The sequence below is a fragment of the Brachyistius frenatus genome, unplaced genomic scaffold, assembly GCF_029030835.1.
Source record: "Brachyistius frenatus isolate BFR_SWC_R1_liver_20210118 unplaced genomic scaffold, ASM2903083v1 Contig_8, whole genome shotgun sequence".
NCBI classification, from domain to species: domain Eukaryota; kingdom Metazoa; phylum Chordata; class Actinopteri; family Embiotocidae; genus Brachyistius; species Brachyistius frenatus.
The window spans coordinates 2,708,110-2,730,748 of record NW_027210607.1 but is presented as its reverse complement, the minus strand read 5'-3'; the positions used below and the strand labels follow the sequence as shown (position 1 = coordinate 2,730,748).

Below are 22,639 nucleotides of genomic sequence, written 5' to 3'. Positions count from 1 at the left end.
AATTAACAAAAGACTCAGTGACACAAATACCAAAACTGTGGATCCATTTTCCAAACATTAAATGCAGGGTGTTTTTTTGTGGTTAAACCTCGTTATACAGGCAACAACATTTGAAACTAATGTCTAAAAGGAAAATACTGTAACAAAAATAACTCCTTAGTCAAGTTGTCTGCGTGAGCAATGAGCCACTGGCTTGCAAGTTTGATTTTCCCAACTTGAATTCACACATTTCTACAACTGCTTCCTGTATTCCCATTTTATACCGCTACATGTACATATTCTACAGCGAATGAGCTGACACCACAGAAAGAAGTTCCTCCTGAGATGGAAAGTTCATTCTTGAACTTCATTTATTTCAACTTCACGTCTCCTCATTGGTAACAAGACTGATGATAATGTGAGGAGAAGACTCTCAGGTGAACTCTGAACACGGTGCCTGTAAAAACCTTAATGTTCTTACAAACCATCAAGAGTTGAGTGAAGAGAAACGAGATTATTCAAAGTTAGGTGAATGCTTTGGAAGCTGTGATCACTGTATCACTGCAGACAAACTCTTCCAAACTCAACAAACCCTCAAGTACTGCATTTTGTTCTGATGTAACAACAATGACTAAGAAGTAGAGTAAAGCTATTTTCATAACTTCCTGTACAATTACTTTGGTTTTCACTTGAAGGGGCCGTCATGCTCAGTTTATATCTATATTTAGATAAACGCCGCTAATTGGAAAGCTTTTTATTACACAACAAAATATGCAAAATGTGAGGGGAGGGAGAGGGGAGAGCAGGATTCTAGCTGAGACAAGTGTATGTCTCAGTGTCATAACATAATCGTGTCACATTCATAATGTATCCTGTATTATGGCATAATCACAGCTCCTCTATAATGTGCTTATGATACTGTAGGTTTATGATGGCAGACATTTTTATGAATGCACGTTGTAGGTGTTACTTCCGCCATATGCAAATTTACAGCATTGCCTCGGCTGGTTTGTGATCATCTCCGGATGTCACATTTCCTGATTGTACCAATAGGACAAAAATGTGGGGCACTTGACAGTAAACGGGTGGTTTTGATTAGTCACCGTAATCCTACAGCCATTTGCTAGCCAATAATTTCCTGCCCTACATTAGTCCCTTCAGCCTGATGGGCGTTGAGTCACGGTTAAATGAGGTGTGTTTCCTGCAATGCAAATTAAGAAATGCGGTGCTAATATAAATGGACTTCATCTCTAATTGCAATCAATGAATCATTAATCGACTCATTTTCCACACAGTGGGGAATCATACATGATCAACAAGGCCATATCTGCGGTATTTGGGACATTAAGTGTAACAATCACCACGTATAATTTATAAGCGGTAAAACATGTACATGCCCTTTATATAATGAAACTTCAGGGACTGGTGTATCTTCAGCTGAGGACTGCACTGAAGTGCTCGGTGTGCTTTCTTTTCTTTTTTTCGTCCCCATTTTGCAGTGCGGGAACGAGGAAGTGGCTGAGATGACGCGCGTGCTGGTCGGAGTGGAGATGCTCCAGTGCAATAGGAACCCGAGGCATATGGAGTTCTCTGTTCCCAGTCTCTCCACCGTACGTACTTTACTCATCGTGTTTTCTGACAGTAGCTGTTGCCCAGATGGCAACAACAGATGCCGGGATAACCCCCGTAGCCTGTCTACATCTCATCATGTTTCAGTACATTCAAAAATACTGTGTAGTTGCCTTGATCGTTGTGCTTTGGTCAGATTATGGTTATAAGAGAAAGATTGGCTGTGTATTTTGTTTTTATTTGGCCCTTTTTCCACCCCGATGTATAATGTAAACCCTCCTTCTTCCGTTTGTCCTCTCTTTTCACTTCCCTCCTTTTGCTCATGCTTATTCACGCCTTCCTCTCTGACATTATTTGCTTATTCTCTTTTCTTTTGCGTCGTATCTGCTCCTCCCCTTTTCCCATCATGCCTTGCCCCCTGCTTCTCCTCTTCTTTCCTTATTTTTTTCCTTTCAACTCCTCTCATTCCGTGGCCTCATCCTTCTACATCTTACGCTATCCTTTACATGTTTACTCGCACGTTTCCTCCATCCCCTCCACGCCTGCAATTTTACTCCTTTCTGCCTCTGTCTCTCTCCTTGCCAATCCAATTCCTAATTTATGTCCTTTGATTTTCATAACCTCTCTGTTCCATCACCTTCTTTGTCTTTCACCCCTTTTCTCCAATTTTGTGCTTGCATTACTTCCCTGCTTCGATTTCATTCCCTCCCCTGTCTCACCCACCCTTTCTCACATCTTTTCTCGCTCTCCCTCCTCCCTTTTATTTCCCACCACCCCTCCTCTCCTCTCCTCCTGTCCTATTCCCTCTCCACCTCTTCCCTTTCCTCTTTTCTCTCCTCACCTAAAGCTGTTGAGCATGGCGGCTGAATGCAGCTGGTCCGATGCTGTGGTGGAGCTGCAGGTGTGGTGCCAGCTGGCTGCCTTCTGCCACCATGTCAAGGACCACAGCTTGGTTTTGAACTGTACCAAGAGCGCTCTGCAGCTGGAAGAAGCAGCAACAAAGAGTCTCAACACCACGTCCTCTGTTTTGTAAGTGTAGCTGGCTGATTAGAATACAGTAAAACAATGAGTGTCTAAGAAACACCTGGGTACATGTGTTTCTTTGTTCTGATTCTAAATAATGGGAATGTGAGTGCTTTGTCATGTAAAGCACTACAGGTATTCATAGTGGTTGAGAAGTTCTGAGCTGTGTGAGGTGACATCTTGTGCATACTCAAGAGTATTGCAGTTGACTTGAATGAACAAGCATTGCTTTGCATTTTTGCTTGAAGTTGCAAAGTTTTAAGAAAGCTGCTCTTGTCTGTGAGTTTTACAGTTTGGTTGGTTGATTGATTGACTTTGATTGATGGCTAATACATTTCCTCATTTCTGTAGGTATGGCCCCGCAGAAGTGAGGGAGATGCTAAGCAGTGCAGCCTGTTTGAGAGGTCTGAGCTTAGTGCATGAGTCCAGCGGAGATCTAGATGCTTACAGAGAGGCTTTGAGGGTGCTTCTGTCCAGTGTCAGGTACTGTTTACAATAAACTGATGTATTGATTAATGCCTTGGGCTGCAACAAATTTGTTTTTCTCTGTCGTAATCTCTCTCTGAGGTTTTTAATTCTCTTACCTTACACCAGACTGCTTCCTTCTCTTGTACGTAGCTTTGCCAAGAAGGCTTGCGCTCCAGCATTGTGTATCACGACTGCCAGGCATTACTGGAATGCTTGTCTACCTCTGACACAGAGCCCTGTGGAAAGATGGCAGCTCCAAGAGCACCTGGAGAAGATCCTTAATGCCCTGATTCATACCACCAAACATGAAAATGTATGAGTCGCCACTTTATAGCCACATTTATTCTCACACTTTCATCCATATAAATTCTCACAGTTTTCAGAGCTGGGGTAGATTTTTCTTATACACACTCAGTTCCTCACAAGATTTTCATAACTTGTGCACAAGTCTCAGTGGGACTGGTTATATCCTGGTGAAGTTATTGTGAAATAGTGATGTGGCAAAAAATACACAACCACACTTACAAAATGACCCTGAACATAAATCATTAAAAAAAAAATCAAAATAGTTAGACAACTGTAAAATAAAATAAAGTGTTATCGTTGAAATTAAATATTTTAATGCATATATATCTAATTTAAATATTTAACACCATTCTCAGTTAACTTATCAGGAACTTAGTCTCCACTCTTTTAGACTCAATCTGTTTATCACACACACAAGTACCACCCTGGATTTCTGTGTTATTTAACAACTTGGCATTATAATTGGTGCAGCTTAACACTTAAGTTGAAGCAAATAAAACAGCAGTGACAATGACAACCACAGAAACACAGAGTCTGCAGCCCCTTTCCACCCCCAGCCTCAGACAAGTCTTTCCTAAAACTTCTCATTTTCAGTTATGTCAAGTGCTGACAGGACAAAAGTTCGGCCCAAAAAGTATGAACAACAAAAAAAACCACCAGGTGAGCAAAACAAGAATTGAATGACAGCCAGAACCGACCTTCCTTTTTTTTTTGGCTGCTATCCAACCGAGTAAAATAGGCGTCAGAGTTCTTCAAATCGCACAGTTATCTTTAATTAATGGCAAAAATTTATGAAAAATCTTCATTGATGTGCTACAGGGGAGAACTTGTGGGTGTGCTTAATTATGCGAGAACATCTCCCCAGCTCTGCCTGTGGACAGTAAACCAGCCAGGGGGATAAACAGTCCTTCAGCTGCTCGAAAACTTAAAATCTATAATTAAAGGCCGCTTATGTTAAGAATTCCGAATGATGTTTATCTGCGGTGTTCTTTCTTACTCTAAACTGTTCTAAAGTAGTGCTACAAATGTGATAAGTCATTAAAAAATTCTGTACCATACAGTGGGGCCTTGTCTTACAACAGAGTTTATGTTATTTTTTTCTGAACAGTATTCCCGTGTGTGAACATCATAAACGATGTCTTGCGTGTGTGAACCCAGTAATGTTTTTAGCCGATGGGTGTGGAAGGTGATTTACATATCATAGGGATGGTAATTCAAAGGGCACGTTCTGATATTTATCTTGTATCTTAAGCTTTCTATCTGACCAACTATCTCGCACTTCTACCAACACTCTCATGTCAGGGTTTGAGTATTAATCATTTTCCTCTCCTATTACAGAAACAGGGTAAAGCGATAGGATTGCTGACCTTGACAGCACTGCCTCCTGGGAGTTCTAAACATGGAGCAACAAGTAAGTGCTAAGAAGACCCTGAAATGGTTCAACTTTGAAATATTTTCTGCTGCAGAAGAGCTTCGATATTCAAACTAAATATGTGTTTCTGTGTCTGTGCTTCTTTGAGCAGGTGAGGAGGACCTAACTCTGAGAGTAGAAATTTACAGTTTGTTGCTCCACATCCACGTTGACAAAGTTGACTTTAAAGGTGCTCTGCAGATGCTGGATAAAGCTATGAGAGACATGCCTTTCACCAAACACCGGCTGTGAGTAAAATAACAAAATAACTCAGTAAGGACTGGCAGAAGGAGATGAGAAGGACTGAAACGATACACATCCAAACAGGCATTTTGTTTTACTTTTGTTTACCAGCCCTCTGCTCAAATATCGGTTACTGGTGAAAGCTCGCCTGGGAGAAAGCATCGAGCTGGACATGGAGAACTTACAAGATGAAGGAGAGCAGTGCTGTTCATCGATGTGGCACCGTATGGCACTCTGTGCTGGCACCATCACCCAACAGCTAACCTTCTATCAGAAAGCCATCACCTCTCTCATGGTAATACTTCTGGTCTGCCACTGTTTTAGCAAAAGCTAATACACCCTTAAATTCATGCAGATTGATGATTTTGAAAAAAAAAAAAAATTGCATTAGAACGTTGTAATCGTTAAGTTTATTGTTTCATTTTCCTTTTGCCCTGAGGAAAGGCAGTATTTCTAGCAAAGGCTCTAGCACCATCATGTGGAGCCAGTATGTCATTACAACTGTGTATCCAAGTCCTGGAACAGACAATAGAGTGACATGAGGGTGTAGTAACACGCGTTAACCCTCCTCTCAGTTGATACAAGGTTAATTCCAGGGTAAGATATAGACTAACATCTGTCAGACCATCCAGAGGAGTAACTGGACCCTTAGTGGAACCACAGGATGTAATCTTTTCTGTCAAGTATGAAGCAAAGGTAAAATTATTGATTGAATGTCGTATTTTGTATCTGTTAACAGAGCACAGAGACTCAGTGGCAGAAGGTCGGCATTCTGCTTAAATTGGGAGAGTGGCTGTATGATCACAACTTCCCTAAAGCACATGCCCAGCACCAGGTTCAGTGGGCCATCGACATCCTTCTACACTCTGAACCTGGTCAGGCAGAAGGAGCAGGTAGGACTCACTGACTCATCTTGTTCTTTGTATCATGACTCGACTGTGGATCATAAAATATGCAGGGAAAGGTAACAGACTTGGAGAATTCCCTTCGAGGTATGAATGTGGGAATGAGATGCAGATATCTCAGGAGTACTTTGCCACATGAGTTCAGTTTGCATGTGCCTTTATACTTTCATTTTAGGAAATACCTGATGTTTTATACTGTGTCAGTTAAACTAACATCTTATCTGTTTGGTCCAGAAAGCAGCTTTTTGAAAGTTGCATCAGCATTAGAATTCAGTATTTGTACTTTTGTTTCATGTGTAATCCTTTGTAAACAATAAATCAAGCAAATATCGTTCTTGGGAAAATAAACTGACCGTACATGGGTGCAGATTTCTCAACATCCCATGTGGATACCCACTGAGAATACAACTGCACTATTCACTGCTGTAAGAAGTCTGTTTAGTCCCCTTTTATGAGCCCATTAACTATGAGTGAAAAACTGAGCACTTCAACGAAACCGCTGTCTTGTTTGCAAGTATTAAAAGTAATGTCAATTTATTTTTCCAGTACAGATTATTGTATTGTATTATTATTTCCTGTTAAAATCTTTGTCGCAATGAATTTTTAATGCAGATTTTTCCTTTTAGAAGATGAATCCATAAAGAGGGATTTGAGCTCAGAGAAATGTGAGCCCGTGGTTGGAGTCCAAGGCTTTTTATTCAAACAGCATTTGTCCAGTCTAAAGGAGGTGCGTTGCCTCGACCTCTTGATACAAGCACACACTCTGCTCGCTGTCGTGGCAAACAAGACGTCACCTGAGCACCAGCTCCACCTGCTCAGAGCCTATACTTTTGTAGTCCACCTGTGGCAGGTACTGCATCTTCACCATTTCTACTCCACTTTGGGAGCAGCTTCAAATGCAAAATTATGGTGGAGTGTGCAATGTGCATGCATGTGTATCATATTTCACTACAGGTTTCTATGGCGGTAGCTTGTGAGATTTCCAGTGAGATGACGAAGAACCAGCTGCTGCAGCCTCCTCCTTCTGCTGAATCCAAGAAAGGCAAAAACAAGGGACAAGGCAAAAAAGTGAAAGCTGTAAGTCAGCATTAGGTCTGAACTTTTGAAGTATAATACTGTTACTTAACTTGCTTGTGAATTTGTGTCCCTCACTGTCCGCACAAACTGCTGTACGATAGAAAAAGAACTGTTTAATTATCAGTTATGCTCATCACGAGTTAAACATTTCACTGATTTTGAAAAACAATCCATCTACTTGACACTACGTGACACAACACTGAAATTGTGCACATTATTTACATACATTTGGAGCAGTGTGAATATTCTTAACAGGTATTTTATGAACTTTTGCATGCTGACGGCACATTTCTATTAAAAACGGTCTTGTTTGGTCAGCCTACCCTTGCAGAAGAAAGACTGAAACCCGTTGTCTTGGATCAGACGCTTCCTTCCACCCCGAGGGACTGGGCTTGCTACGTCTGCCCTGACCAGGCGAGGCACATATTCAGAACCAACAGCAACCCCCACTGTATCAGTGCACACAGCATTACAAAGCAGGCACGACTACCCACCTCTCTCCATTCTCTCAAGTGTCATAACAATGTAACATCAGTGGCATCTGCTTTCAGTTTTTAATATAGCAGGGATTGCATCTGTTGACTTCATAGAGTCACAGCCTCAGTTAGAACCAGAAGTAGTAACTTGGTATCAGCATTACTTTGAGAAAAACACATTTTTGTGCTCATGACTAAGAAGGAGAATATGAAACCCCAGTGTTTTACATTTAAAATCAATTTATGGAAAAAGTATGTGATGAGACAAAATTGAAACACTGTAAAGTATTGAAATATTCTCTTTTGTGAGGGTGTCTGTATTATATTCTTTTATTTCTTTTCTTGTTTGTTTGGCTTTAGACACAAAGCCTGTTTTATCTCAGCCTGCTGGTGAAAGAACTTTCCTCGCTCTCACTCCACCACTTGACCCTGCCCATAATGCATCTTGCTGAGACCATTGCTCATGACCTTTTGGACAGCAGGAGCCTCTCTGACCTCTACAGACTCAGGTAAAAATACTGCATATGAGAAAAAATGTTGTGTAAAGCCTTTAGTGGCTCCAGAGGAAGCTGTGAAAATGTGATGAGATGCTAAATGCGACACTTTATTAACTAAATAGTGTCTCATTGTGTCTGTGTGCTGTTTGGTGATGGGCAGGTAGTTCACATGGATATTTAGGAGTGTTCTTTCTACAAGGAGCTGCACGGTGCACCTGAAATCAACACTGAGATGTAAAAAAAAACTAAAGGGCAATGCCATCAGTTTCATCTGTCTAATAGACTGAGTACTATCACATATGTGAAAATAAATTTGTGTAAAGCTTGTTGTGGCTGCAGGAGGAGCTGTGTGAAGTCTGAAAACTTGCCTCAAGTGATGTCTCAGGAGTCAGTGTTGGTCAGGTCATGAATATAGAAAAATAAATTTGGTGTTATGGAGTTAGAAAGAAGTGAGCTTACCAGACCTCTGTAGCCTCATCTCTGTGTGAGGCCAGAGCCTCGAGGTGCCATGAGCCACTACGGGCATAACACACCTGAATCTTCCTCCAAAATGTAGATAGGTCACTTGCATAGTGGATAATGGAGGTAATGTTTTGATGTAGCAGAGGATTTCTATTTCAATATTTTATTGGAATATCAACAATGCTGACATACACACAGTCTGTTTTTTATAAGCCAGGCTTCATCCAACACTACACGTCACTATTTATATTATGGGCCACTGAAAAAGAACATTTGGACTAAAGTTAGCTTGTCAAACAGCTGATTTATTTAACCAGACAAAACCTGAGGATGCACAGAAACCTGAGACACTGCTGGGCATCATCTCGTTGAGCCATGAGGTTCCTCACTAATTGGATTTTGCTGCTCTTTTCTCACCCAATTAGAATTGTGATGACATGCATTCAGCTGGGATTGGAGGCACACTCACCATATCAGGAGAAGCTTGTGACTCTAAGTCGAATCCAAGAACAAGAGCAAATGGGGTATGTGAACTCAGCTGTAAAGATTTAACATTAGTACATCTTTTAATAATCTACGATATCATATTCATGACTGCAGGTGCCACAAAGCTGCAGCTCTTTCACAGGAGAGGAGAAGCCTTCGCAAAGCTTTTTACCAGGTCAGCTACTTCTCACAAAATAGATCCATCTATGTTTTGTTTTTTTATTTTGCTAGTAACGCTATACATCTCTAAGGGTTTACAAATTAAAGAAAGTAAAACTATATGTTTTGTAATTACTGTAATTTTGTTACCCCTCATCGGATGATTGGCAAGCGCCCATAAATTACTTATATTGGTGGATGAAATTTACTGTATGCTGTAATTAGTACTTTAATATTGTAGCACTGAGTTACGGGAGATGAATATATGAGGCATGTGACAGTCGAATTACTTGTCCCATAAACCTGAGATGAGTGCTAACTCTTAAGTCCATCATGTGAGATGATGATGATGATGATTTTATGATAATTGTAATTTATAATTTATAATTATTAATGGTTATACCTTTCTTTCCTTCTGTCCTGCTCCATAAATCCGGCCTGTTAACGGTGTGAATTTCATACTTAAATCTATAAAGCCCATAAACTTAAACCTTATAACAGTATATGATCCTAGGAGGGCACATAATGATGTTTTTTTTTTTTTACAGATGTAGGTGTATGTGTAAGTGTGTGCATTTTTTCTTTTGGACAGCATATGTCTATAAAGTATCTCTTGTGTGTATTCAAGCAGTTAACAATTTTTTTTTTTTTTTTAATCTGGTCGAGTCCATTCGTGAAATTTGAAGATTTGTCATGTGTGTTGATCATTTTTCAGAGAGCAGAGATAAATGGGAAATCTGTGTCTCTGCGACAGAGTGTGGATGTGTGCGCTCAGAACATTTGGCTGGACAAAGCTGAGGTTTGCCTCGGCATGGGGCTCTATCAGTCAGCCCGGCAGCTCCTGGCAGAGGCCCACCTGGTGGCTACGGTGAGTTCAAGAGAAAAAGAACTGAACTGACAAGTGTCAGAAAGTGTCTGTAAAACTGAATCTCACAAATCAGTTCGAATTTAAAAAGGTTGTACTATCCCTGGGTCCTGTTTTATACATTACGCAATGGTAACAAACATTTTGTATAGCTGTGTCAAAGAAGATTAAACCCTGCAATTTATTGTTGATACTGACGACCAGATTAGGACCACTTTTATATTAGAAGTATTTACAGCAATATTGAATTATGTGTTTTCAGGAGCTTGGAGATCAGAATGCAACATCAAGAAGTTTGCTCATTCTGGCCACTCTGGCTTGTGAAGAGCAGAACCACACTCAGGCTCTGATCCTGCTGGACAAAGCCCAAGCCCTGGGTGGGGACGAGGAGTTCTGGTACCAACTCACCCTCACCAGGGTCACAGCTGTAGTTGGCCAGAGAGGCCGAGATTCACAAACTGAGGTATATTTCTTCTACGAACCCTCTACAGTGGAGTTATCTTGTCTTTGTAATGAATACATTTCCCATCATGCCTTTTTTTCCCAGGTTGATCAGATTATAAAACAAGGCTGTGGGGCTTTGAAGCTGGTTCTGGAGCAGCAGCTAAACCGAGTCCCAGAGCTGACATTCATGATCACCTCATTAGAGAAGAGGTAACCCAAACTTTTCTTACAAAACAGGCTGAATGTTTAGGTTTTTGGGATTAAGATGACTTTTATTCCTTTGTCGGGTTTGAGTACGAGTTTTAATTTAGAGGCAGCATCAAATAATTTGTCATGCTTTTCCTAAACTTGCGTGAAATTACTTCACCTATTATTTTTTGCATAGCTGTAAAACTAAACATCTTACATTGGATCACTTACAGTAGCCTATGTCACAGTGTGTCACGACAACTGACTTATACTCATATCTTTCGCTAATAATAGGATTAAAACTTCAACTAATGAAGCCTACTTTAATGTAGACGTAACATCTGTTCTAGTTACTGTACATGCTGCACATTGTGTGATGCATTGCAACCATCCGTTAAATGTCAAATTTATGACATAAGTTTATCCAAACACTGATAAGGACTGACTGAACTCATTATGTAATGTATGTCATCTTTATCTAAAGCATTGTGTCTTGCTGTTTCAGCGGTGCTGTGGAATGTGTACACGCCTTTAGTGGTGGTGAACCTGCAGAGAAACTCAGCACTGAGGCTGTCCAGAGGCTAATGGCTGCCTGTGATACACTCAGACAATGTGCCAGTGGTTTCGGTAAACTCAACTGTAGAGAGCAGGCGGCGGAGGCCCATGAAGAGTGCGCACATGGTCTGAGGTTTGACAATTAATTTTTTTAAATCAGCACATAGTTAAACTTGAGAATGAACTCTTATGATAGCAACACCAGATTCAGACACACACTCTCTTGTGTTCTCTGTGCTGATCAACTCTTATCCTCCACTATTATTCCTCTGCAGAGTCTTAGCCACACATGTTACTGACAGAGAGCAGAAACAGCGCTTCCTTCTTGATGGTATCTCCCAAATGCAGCTAGCTGTCACAGCACAGGAGCATGTAGTGCTAAATGCTCAGAGCCTGCTGCCCCCACAGGAGGAGGTAAGTAAATTGCATGCATGTTTCTTTAAAATCCATTTTTCTTTGTGGGGATGTCTCTTCCAATTATTTCGGAGTCATTTCCTCTCACACGTGTTCTCAGAAACTTTTGTCTTCTGTTATCTAAACATCCAACCAATCACAGACAGTCTGCTAACTTTGGAGAACACTGATCAACTGAAAATTTGGCTGAAAACAAAGCAGCTGTGGAACTGTATTTGCTTGGCTGTTACAATCTCAGAGTGTGATAGCCAAGCACTCTAAGATTGTTGGCTGGTTAAAGATTCGTGCAGATGGCAACATTTTTGATTCTATTTAGAGAAATCTCTGAGCAGACTTTTTATATTTTAGCTCACATCTTTCGTTTTTTTATATTTGGAACTTAAAGAACCACAGGCTTATGAAATTGCAGTCATTAAAGTGACTGCCATATAGAATACACAGGCTATGTCTTCTGTAAAAGTAAGTTTAAATGCTTAAATGTTTAGATGCTTTTCAAATAGTATTAGTTCAACACATACTGTGTGCGCAAAAACAAATTGCAACCTCTTACAACTCTAAGGGTGTAAAAACAAATAATTTAACTCATACGTACCTAATTCTCATGATAAGACCACATTTCCCATAAACCCAGTCCCTTCTGGTTTTGCCATTTCTATCCGTGTGGTTTGTTTTGATGATGAGAAAAGAGAGGTTGAGGAGCCTTGGTGACTCTAAATGGATATATTTTAGCTGATAAAGCAGGTTTTGTTTGTAAAACCCTACTTTGAGCCTTCAGCAGTGCTTCTATTGAGGACCTTTACTGTGGAGAAATGGCATTCATTTTGCAAACGTGCAAGCTAACACAAACTTTACAGAGATTGGTTGAATTTTCATTAATTATTGCAAACCCATGGCACTGTAACTGACAAAATCACTTTTAAGTTGCTGCTTTTGTGTCACTGTCATATCCTGGGTACAAATTATTATGTAATTATTTGTCTGTGTACACAAATGTACGTGTGTGTGTGTGTGTGTGTCTGGGTATCTGTGTGTCTCTGTTTTTATCTCATACCACAGTTTAACGATGTTCTGGCACAAACAGATAAAGTGTCCATTACTGTTACATGTCAACAACAGATGGGTGTTAAAATCATCATCTCATCAGTCACTCTCACACAGATGAGGTTATCTAAGAGATTCGGTGGCAGACATGAGCCGGCATCACGCCGGCCGCAGCTTTGATTTACATACTGATAGAATCATGAAAGAAAGATTGATTGAACAACTCTCACACCTGCTGAAAATCCTTGTTCAATCGAGTTTTTGATTGAATCTCCTGTGGATGTTTGGCTCAGCCGTTGGGGGGGCTGGAGTTCATATTATAGCACTGTGCTCTCAGCAGATGGTGCTGCTGCCCAGTACAGTACAAGGTCTGACATCCAACCTGCACTGGAAACAAAATACCACAGCTGTAATCACTGAAGTCATTTATTCATCTTTCACTCTGGTTAACTTTCACTCTCATTCAGATCACTGCCCAACTTTCCGATTTGCCACGTCTCATAATATCTGATCAAATATATCTTTGTTTGTGAAGTCATCATCACAGCCCGGTCCTGCACCCAAACTCTCCACTTAAGAATAATTGTTTCCAATTACCGTTTTAATGACAGTCAGATGTTTCATTATCACAAAGAGAAGGTGCTTCTGGGTGTGGGTTGGCAGCTCATTTAAGTGGGAATATAAATGGACTGGTGTGGAGTTTCTTTATTATTTAAACTTCATTGAGCTCCTTAAGTGTGTCCCAATGCCCCATACATACTGATGTGTGTATTTCAGGTGAGTGTGTGTCACAGTTTTCTATATGATCTACAGCTTGCAAACATTGTATTTTGTGTGTCTTTTCTAAATGTTCTTTCTTGCGCTGGTGCTTTGGTCCTTTGCCAGAGTTGTGGCTTGTCCCTGGCAGGCATGAGGAGGCTGCTGCGCCTGCGCCTTGCCCTGGCAGAGTTCTGTGTGGCCACGCTGGAGGAGCACTGTGCTGAGGAGACACGCCGAGCTCTGGCATGGGAGAGCAAGACGTCCGCTGAGATAGCGCTGGAAGAGTTTACTCGCTGCACACCTGAACCCAACTCCACAGAGCAGGTTAGAAAGTGGAGAAACACTTCAAGCCAGGACCGAATGCAAAATCGTACATGGATTTAGATACAGTCAAACATGCCTGGTATAGTAATGATGTAATAATGTGAAAGATTATTTATAGCACACATTTTGTTTTCTTGCAACACACAATATTAACTGATAAGCTTTTTATTAAAAGTGTGTTGCATCTTCTTTTAAAGGATAAGGTCAGAATTATTTTATATTTTTATTGTGAAAAAATGTCATAAATGGAGTATGAATTTATACCACTTATAAATACACCTGACACCTATTGTGCCCAAACACTTTAAGGGATTTTCATTCGACATGCAGTTTATTAATGTTGTGGTAGCGGTAGTGTGTTTGGTAAATCCAACATGTATTTTAAAAATCAAAGTATACACCTGCAACATGAGTCTGAACAACAGGACAGGAGGGCATCCTGTTTACCATTACTTACATTTCCCCTGTTTAGTAAGACAAAAACAAATAAATAAAACATCCCACAACCCGCTACAACAAAAATATTCTACAAAAATAATTGTGGTTTACATCAATTCTCTTTATGTGTTAAAAAAATTCATGTTGACAAAGTTTGGCTTGCAGTATGCAGGTTAGTTACAGTACACATCATTACCACTGGAGGATGCTAACATGTAAAGTACCACAGGTCAAATTTGTGCTTTCTAGCTCATATCTGTGACCAGTGTTGAGAACACGTCTTCTATGGCTCACCAACAAGCTGACAGTGGTTTATCTCGTTTGGAATATTTATGTAGGATTTCTCAGTAAAGTGAGAGGCTTAGGAGAGGCCGTTATTTTTATTTGTGTCCAGATGTTTGAAAAGTTGCCAAGGTTCATGGACTCACATGCACTTACTCTGTTGCACTCTGAGATGCTCCTCAAGAAAACAGAGAGCGGAATAACAGAGTAATGACTTTTATGTATCAACTTATATGGCACCTTCTACAACACAGACTTCTTGTGAATACAATTTTGAAACAAAATCAAACAGATTCATGAAACAAGCATCAAACCAAACCATTAGACTCAAAACCTCAGTCACTTGACTTGATTTTTATACAGTCTACAAATGTTTGGAAAGCCCAATAAGATGTTAGCAATTGCATCACACAGATCATAAAATTGCTCATTTAATATTGATAATTTGGCAAGGGCTATCTGAGCTGTGATCACGAGTGTGGTCCCGCAGCAGCTCTTCTATTGGTCTTTATGAAAAGTATAACAATATAGACGTGTTATAAAACAGTTATTTTCCAAGTGTATACCAATCCCCAATCCCTCTCTCTCATTCTCTCTTACTGTATTTCTGTCTGCCTCATTCTATTTATCCCTCTGTCTTCAAAGTGCAGGGATCAGTTTATGTTTTGATCAAATATAAAAGTCGAGTACTTCGTGTTTTCTCCACAGACACCAATTATGCTGCTTCTGAACAGCTTTTATAACAGCTTTTCCCAGTGAAAAAGAAAAGATGAGACCCGCCAACTTATATTAAAGCTGGGTTGGTGTTTTGATTCCAAAGTGAGTTGCTCTTCAGCCAACTCTTGAGCATCAATGAATACCATCCAATCTAATTTAGAAAAAGTTTGTTTATCCAAATAGTTGTTTGTCAGATGGTAGCACAAGGAATTGTTTTGCTTGTGATCCATCTCCTCATTTGACCATAATTTTTATCGTGTCCTGCCCAGGAATGGCTGCTTGTGGGCAGAACTTTGGGGCAGATGGTCCTGGGTCAGCTGGCTGCAGTCAGCTCTCACTCCCTGGACAACATGGAGACCAAAGCTCACTGTCTGAGCCTAATGGGAAAGTACCTGAGACTACTGGCTGTGCAGGAAGACCCCATTTATCTGCGTGCTCTCTGGGACAGACGTGGGCAGGTAGACAACACAAATATTCACATTTAAATTGACAAATTATGCTCATGCATATGTGCGACCCTGTGAGCTCTGGAACCCAGGTTGTTTTACTTAGAACCTTGTAACTACAATGTACAGCATCCCACAAAGAAATCTCTGATGTCATTGAAATCAGTCTTACTTCATCTTTAGACGACATCGTGGGGAACTTAGAGGCCTTTTTGATAACAGACTCCTATAAACCTATACAGTAGATGCACCAATGAGCAAATGACCTGTAAAAAGTTGCATCACAGGGTTACAAGCTTATGGTGATGAGAGAGATGGATGTTTGTTTACATAATTTCAGACAGATAAGATGAGTTCTTCGTGGTTCGTGATCGTGAGGAGATTTTATACTAATCCCTTTTCTGTGACTTTGAAACACCTTTGTGCAGAAGGAAGCCTGGTCTACTTTTAAAGCTGTTTCTACTGAGGAGGAGAGTTTTGAGAGTGAATTGAGCAGAAGAGATCTGCGGATGACCTCTGCCAAGAGTGCTGAGCTGCAGGTACATACCTCCTGACAAGTGACCACCTCGCTCCTGACTCGTGTCTAATCCGAGGCCTTTGTGCTGAGGTTCTCCTCACATCTAAAACCCCTCAGAGGGAAATCTCTGGGCGTTCCACATAGTTTTCATATTGAAAGTGAGCACAGAGAGAGATCTCCTGTCAACATCAAACTTGGTGCAGAATAAAAAGGACGCGATGCATCATTTATGGGGCAACATTTTGGAATGTTAAGTAGTGTTGTAAGATTGAACTTTGACAATGGTGTCTGCATGATGATGAACTATTATGGTATAAAATGTAAGACTCCTAATATCTGGATGTTATTTAAGTTTTATCAGTATGACAATCTCTCGTGCTTTTATCATTGGGGAACTTAAAAGGAAAAAGTGACTTTTTCTCACACAGCAAAAAACGTTGTAACTCCTAAACAGTGCTTTGCCCGTTAAACTATTTCAAAATATAATTTGTACAAATGTACAAATAAAGCCTTTAAGAAGACATGGCTTTAATTAACATATGGCTGAACTGCACACTGATGACAGTGAAGTCTTTATGCTGTGGGAGGGGCTGGAAAAGTTAGACATCGGTCCCCATTCAGACTTCAAAATATTCATCAAAAAAAGCAGAACCGAACAAAGCAGCAGAAAAAATAGTTTTGACATTGATTTCACTGCACAATGGTCAGGTCCGTAAATATGTATGTAGAGAGAGAGAGAGAGAGAGACCGAGAGAGAAAGAGAGAGAAAGAGAGAGAGGGGAAGAGTGTGGACCCACATTTGCACATTTCAAGGGTTATTAGTTGCTGTAATTGTTCTTCCTGTTCACACTGGCTGTGAAGAAATCCTTTCCAAACGCATTTCCAGTGTTGATAGCGTGATGATAGCGGGCAGACGGAATCCTGCACTTCAATTGAAGCAAATACTGAAGGAGGCCTCAACAGTTTTACTTCTTCACTGCACGTACGAGCATCAGAGCATTAATCACACTCCACTCTGTGAGTTATTAATGTTTTAAAATGGATTTGAGAGAAATGTGAAGTTGTCCTTTGAGGAGTTTTGGTCAAATATATTTACAACCATGTCATGAGTTGACTTATGATGAAAACCGAACGGCGATGTACAGTTTATTGATTGTGTTGTAATTTCTAATCATTGGATGGGTTTACACAGAAAAGTCAGATGTGTTTTAACTCCCACGTGAAACATAAAACATGTACATGTATGTTTGCAATTGATTGATCTTGTGGACTTACTTGCATTGCATTTTATAACATGGCGCTGCGTGATAGTTCAGGCAGGCACGGAGTCTGTAACGTACCCCTTTCCCGTCCAATCATAGGAAGCCTTCAGTCCGCCCCTCCCAATGAGTGCACTTTACACCTGTGCACCGTTCATTTATACAGCCTGCTCCGTGCTCTCCACATCGCTTCCCCCACCAACAAATGTTTCTCTGTTTATTTTCTCCATTCATTCAAAAGTTGTGCATTTCAGGAATGGTCTGTGTCGTGCTTGCTCAGACTGTTTTAGAGCATCACTCGTGCAGATTTAATAAATGGTTAAATCTCTCACCGTGTCCTGACTGAAATGTAGTAGTATTTGTGTGCCTGAATGTTCACGTGTGTGTTTCTTTATTGTGCTACAGAGAAGGCATAAAGCCCAACAGCTGTTGGAACAGGCCAGTAAAGCCCTGGCTGAAGCTGTCAGCCTGTGTCTCCAGCATAACCTGACCTCCTCCCTCCTGGCTGATGCTTCTCTAAGCATGTTGGAGTGTCATGGCCAGTCTGACCCCGCAGTGGCAGGTCGATATCTCGCCCTGTTTCAGGTACAGACCTGGATCTGGTCACATCAGCATTTTTACACCACCGCCTGAGTGTGCAGTCATTATCTCGAGTATGCGGTGTCTGTAGAATGCATAAAAATCATATGCACAACACATTCCCTTGCATCTGTGCCCACAAATCATCTTTGCTTACTCATGGTATTCTTCAAGATATCTGTTATAATTGCTGCCATTACCGACAGCTCCGTCACCCATATTCTGCTTTATTCCCAGAGCTGCTGCACTGTTGCTACGATGACTGAGGTCCTAAGTTCTGCCTGTGCTGACACCGGCGAGTCCCAGCTCTCGGCTCTGCTCAGCATCCGCCGGAATCTGCTCCTCTCCCAGGAGGAGAGGACCAGCAGCTTGCTGAAGGAAGTGGAATACTCCCTCAACAGCCTCTCCAAGGTACCGGGTCACCAAACACCCCCACTAATGATTTATGGATTCTGTCATACCCGGCCTGCTAAATTCCCTTGATGGTGGCGTGGTATTGGTGCTGTTTTGGCCTTTGCTCCAAATGTACTGTAGAATTCTAAAATCACACAGAGTTACTGGAGCTGCAAACATATTTAAGCTGAAAGTTGTTTTGTTTTTTTTAATCAAACTAAGATGTCCAGTTGTTGGTGTGTGGGACTTCTCTGTAGAATCTACAGCCTTGAGAACACAACACCTCAAGAAGTTACATGAAAGCTGTCATCTTAAAGGCAATATGATGATATTACCAATAATTAATAATGAGCTGTAGTTATATATTGGATTATTTAATTCTATATAATGGTGTTTATAGTATTCATCTTAACTCAAGTAAGTTGAGTGACTCTTGTAATTAACTAAAATGTGTTTAGAAGCACCTGAAAGAAAATAAAAGATCTGTATTATCAACATGAAAAAAGTTAAAAAAAAATAAATAAAAAAATGTTTATTTTGTCTGATAACATTTTATCTGATTATTTTTCAATCTCCTTTCAAATTTAAGCCCAATAGTATATTCCTCTCTTGTTCCTCTTTACATATTGTACTTTTTGTGGGGCCTTTCTTGTGTAAGAAGCCTTTTCATGTTCTGAAATCTAAGAATTAGGATCATGATCTTCCCTTTTATGCTTTTTCTAGTGTTTTTAGTTTCAGAAAAAGAAAAAAGAAAGCAGTTTGACTAATGTGATGCTAAGTTTGTGATCTTCAAATGACTTCCTAATTTGCAGACCTTCAGCTATCTGAACATCGCTCCCAACCACCTCAGCATTCTTGCAGAACTTCCACCCAACCTGAAGATCTTGCTGCTTCAGCACTCTGTAGATGGGTAATATACATTTTGTCCTTTTCCTCTGTCTCTTTCTTGAGCCGAGGTGTAAATTCTGACCTTTATCTGGCTCTCACGGTATCAGGGTAGAGGAGTGCAGGTCACACAAGTCACATTAGGTTTGGTGCTGCAGTCATATGTGGAGCCGGAGGCGCCTGCTGTGTGATAGACCTGCCGCCACAGGGCTGATGTTTGAAACTACTGTATCAGTCCCTGTGAAGTGAGCCTGAAGGCATCAATGTTGCTGGAAGCAGATAGACTGTCAAAATTCTCCTTATATTTCTCTGAGTGTTGTTTGTTTGTTTGTTTGTTTGTTTGTTTTTAGGTCAGAACTTTACGGGGCCTTGTATGAGACAACCAAAGCTCCAGAAAATCAAAAAGGAAAGACTTCACAAGGTTCAGTAAATGACATTTAGTACATTGTTCATACAACTGTTGATAACACAGAGCAGCCAGACGTCTTACCTATATGAGGAATGCAGGCCATTTCAAACAAAACATTTAATTCATTTATGTATTTTTCTACAGCGTCTAATTTGTTCCATAGCCCCAGGCAATATGGTCTTCATCACATGTACATATCATTGTTGTCATCATTTAAATGGAGCTAGATGAATTATTCCTGTGTAACAAGTATCTGCAAGTCAAATGAAAAGTTCAGATTTAACGAAGACAAGTAGAGACGAAAGAAATTAAGAAATGTGAGAAAGAAAAAAATCACATGACCCCTTTGCTACTGGCCTGACACGGAGCACCAGCTTTCATAAGTCATCACATGGTATTAGAGTACAGTATTACCTGTTCACATGACCTTTTCTGGGACTAGCCTGACACAATAAGTTGTGGAATACGCTGTCATCTAGACCCGCTGCCTGAGAATGAGGACAAATTCATCAAATAGAAAACACAGTGAGGAAGATAAGACAGATGAAAAGAAAGAGAGATATCACAGAAGGAGAAGGAGGAGGAGGAGGGGATGGAGGTGCTCACTGGGACCAATTACAAAGGTGGTTTATGTCTGAGTCTGCATGTCTGATTGTGTATCAGTTCTGTTTTTTTCAGGTACCCTGACATGCTCTGAGGCGGCCAAGGTTGAAGTCTACCCGCAGGCTCTGCTGGCACTGAGGGAGCAGATACGGGCCTTTTGCCAGGAGACCAGACATGCCCTCCTCAAGGAAGACTCCTGGCACACTGTTGAGAGCAGGCTGGATACCTCAGAGGAGCATCAGGTTCCTCTCCATGTCTGTCCTGTTGGGGTCTCTGCTCTTCTTTCACTCTATTAACACTACCTGCTGCAAGCCTCATAAAAACACTCAGTACACTGTAATTTATTACCTCAAGTCTTTTCTCACTAACTGGGGAGACTTGAGACAGCAGGTTTTTACATCCAAGTGATGTGTATCTAACATAAATGTGTGCCTGAAACAATAAATACTGAAACAATGAATACTTGATAACAGCTCCTGAATCTGAATCTTGCCCTCTGTCTCGTTCTCCTCAACAGAAAAGTGCTGAAGAGGAAAAGTTTGCACCTCGCTTCAGAGAAATTGTTGAAGATATGGAAGACTATTTGAATCCACTTCTCACACAGTTTGACTTCTCTTGCTTGAGGTGAACTATATGTCATCAGATTCTCCTTTCTGTCCACTACAAAGGCTTGACAAATTCCATTTAGTTTTCATAGCCCAAGGAAGGAAACGTTGGCACTTTGAAGTCAAGATTTTTAATGTTTAGAAGGCTGCAGTTTCTAATCAAAGGAGCTTTTGCATGATAGTGCAGTGTGTGGTTTGGATTCTATACAGTTCACATCTCTTTGAGTCTGCTGCTGCCCTTGTTTATGTTCTATAGTGTGTATACACAATAGATCTTTCTCACAGCAGACATGTTGACTTATTGCAGTGCCAGGATCCTGATTGTGTGTCTTCAATGGCAGACCTAAAGGTTCAAAGCCATTATTAATTATAGCAGTGGCAAATATTAATGTTCACTGTGAGAACAGTCCATGCAAGTGTGTGTCCAACAGAATTGTGTGCCTGTTACTCTTGCTCGGTCAGGTATGGTCTTTTGTATGCATACATAAAGCAAGCTGTATTTTTTCTAACTTCTTCCACTGTGTCTCTTCACGTCAGACACGAGATAGTGTAGTCCTACTGATCCTCACATGTCCTTATCTCCAACCATCAGGCCACAGGCTGCATCCCTACCGGACCCTGAAATGGCCAAAACCAAAGATAAAGAGGAGAAGGAGAAGGAGAGCTCAGGTAAAGGTATAGAATGTAAGTTGTGGGTTTGCCTGTGTTTCTGACACCCTGAGGGCATTGTGGTTATCATTACAATTGATCCCAGGCATCTGCTGTGATTCCTGTATGTTATATGAACTGGCAGCCCAGCCGTACGTTTCTTTTCAAACAGCCTGCGGCTCATCTCCCCTCAGGCCAGTGCTGTTGCTTTGATGGGGATTAATGTAGATGTCAACACATAACATGATAACTCAACACTAATACACAGTGGGGAGTGTAGTGCCACTAAACTGGATTCGAAAGAATTAACAGTCCAGTCACACGAGACCAGAAATTGTGGACTTAAAGTGGATCAACACAATAGGTCCTTAATACATGTTGAAATAATAATACATGTTGAAATCATTGTATATCTATGATGTATGTATTGTTAAATTAGCAGCCAAACCGGGGGATTACGTGGTGGTACTGGCAGACAGGAAGTTGCTGGAGTTGCCGCTGGAGTCCTTGTCTGTCCTGCAACAGGAAGGTCTGAGTTCTGTGTCCCGAGACTTTTCCCTGCAGCTTTTTTACAGTCGCCTGAACAGAGAGGAACCACAGAAAGGTACCAAACACACACATATACTTTTAAAACATGTGTAAACACTGCCTAGATGTCCCTAACCTTTCCTAGGAAGCTGCCACTTTAGGACAGGTAGGCAGCTGATGTAAAAGATTAGTATTGTCATACTGTCCACTAAATTATCAGAAAAAAACAACATTTTACTCTTTAGCTAAATATATTTTTACAACCTTCCAACCTTTGGATGTGACTATGAAGTTGCAAATGAGGCATTGGTTGGTCGTGAGTGTGTGCAGGAACATTAAAAATGTTTAAATTGTCTGTTAAACATTTGGCCTGACATGAGTTCATAGCGACCACACAGAGATGCATGAACACACAAACACAAAGGTTAGTCCACATGCATGCAAGTAAACATTGAAATATAACATGCAAATATTGTATGAGCTTCTTGTTCCTGCAAACAAACGGTATGACTAATGCAGCACTTTATATAACACAGCTTTAATTGGGACCCCATTATAATATGGAAGTGCAAATGACTTCAATGGCTGGCAGTTTTTCAGGCAGGTCCAAAGCCATTAGGAGAAATCCTGCCTCACATTCATTCAGGCTGTTATTACTCCTCTAATTAGACACCCTGT

The 22,639-nt window shown here is 40.7% G+C and overlaps 1 protein-coding gene across 1 annotated transcript in view; it reads left to right on the top strand.

Moving 5' to 3' along the window:
* LOC138615968 (cilia- and flagella-associated protein 46) overlaps window positions 1-22,639 on the top strand; it is a 55,956-nt gene that overhangs the window by 21,714 nt on the left and 11,603 nt on the right. Inside the window, exons 21-50 of the mRNA XM_069689878.1 lie at window positions 1,479-1,589; window positions 2,396-2,577; window positions 2,923-3,054; window positions 3,190-3,352; window positions 4,684-4,756; window positions 4,869-5,004; window positions 5,111-5,294; window positions 5,739-5,892; window positions 6,531-6,754; window positions 6,859-6,981; window positions 7,300-7,461; window positions 7,818-7,966; window positions 8,842-8,940; window positions 9,017-9,077; window positions 9,777-9,929; window positions 10,189-10,389; window positions 10,474-10,580; window positions 11,065-11,247; window positions 11,390-11,528; window positions 13,455-13,652; window positions 15,359-15,547; window positions 15,964-16,074; window positions 17,717-17,896; window positions 18,128-18,301; window positions 19,096-19,193; window positions 19,519-19,589; window positions 20,256-20,422; window positions 20,698-20,804; window positions 21,378-21,454; window positions 21,873-22,037. Coding sequence (XP_069545979.1) covers window positions 1,479-1,589; window positions 2,396-2,577; window positions 2,923-3,054; window positions 3,190-3,352; window positions 4,684-4,756; window positions 4,869-5,004; window positions 5,111-5,294; window positions 5,739-5,892; window positions 6,531-6,754; window positions 6,859-6,981; window positions 7,300-7,461; window positions 7,818-7,966; window positions 8,842-8,940; window positions 9,017-9,077; window positions 9,777-9,929; window positions 10,189-10,389; window positions 10,474-10,580; window positions 11,065-11,247; window positions 11,390-11,528; window positions 13,455-13,652; window positions 15,359-15,547; window positions 15,964-16,074; window positions 17,717-17,896; window positions 18,128-18,301; window positions 19,096-19,193; window positions 19,519-19,589; window positions 20,256-20,422; window positions 20,698-20,804; window positions 21,378-21,454; window positions 21,873-22,037 — 4,273 coding nt within the window. The remainder of the gene's footprint in view (window positions 1-1,478; window positions 1,590-2,395; window positions 2,578-2,922; window positions 3,055-3,189; window positions 3,353-4,683; window positions 4,757-4,868; window positions 5,005-5,110; window positions 5,295-5,738; window positions 5,893-6,530; window positions 6,755-6,858; window positions 6,982-7,299; window positions 7,462-7,817; window positions 7,967-8,841; window positions 8,941-9,016; window positions 9,078-9,776; window positions 9,930-10,188; window positions 10,390-10,473; window positions 10,581-11,064; window positions 11,248-11,389; window positions 11,529-13,454; window positions 13,653-15,358; window positions 15,548-15,963; window positions 16,075-17,716; window positions 17,897-18,127; window positions 18,302-19,095; window positions 19,194-19,518; window positions 19,590-20,255; window positions 20,423-20,697; window positions 20,805-21,377; window positions 21,455-21,872; window positions 22,038-22,639) is intronic.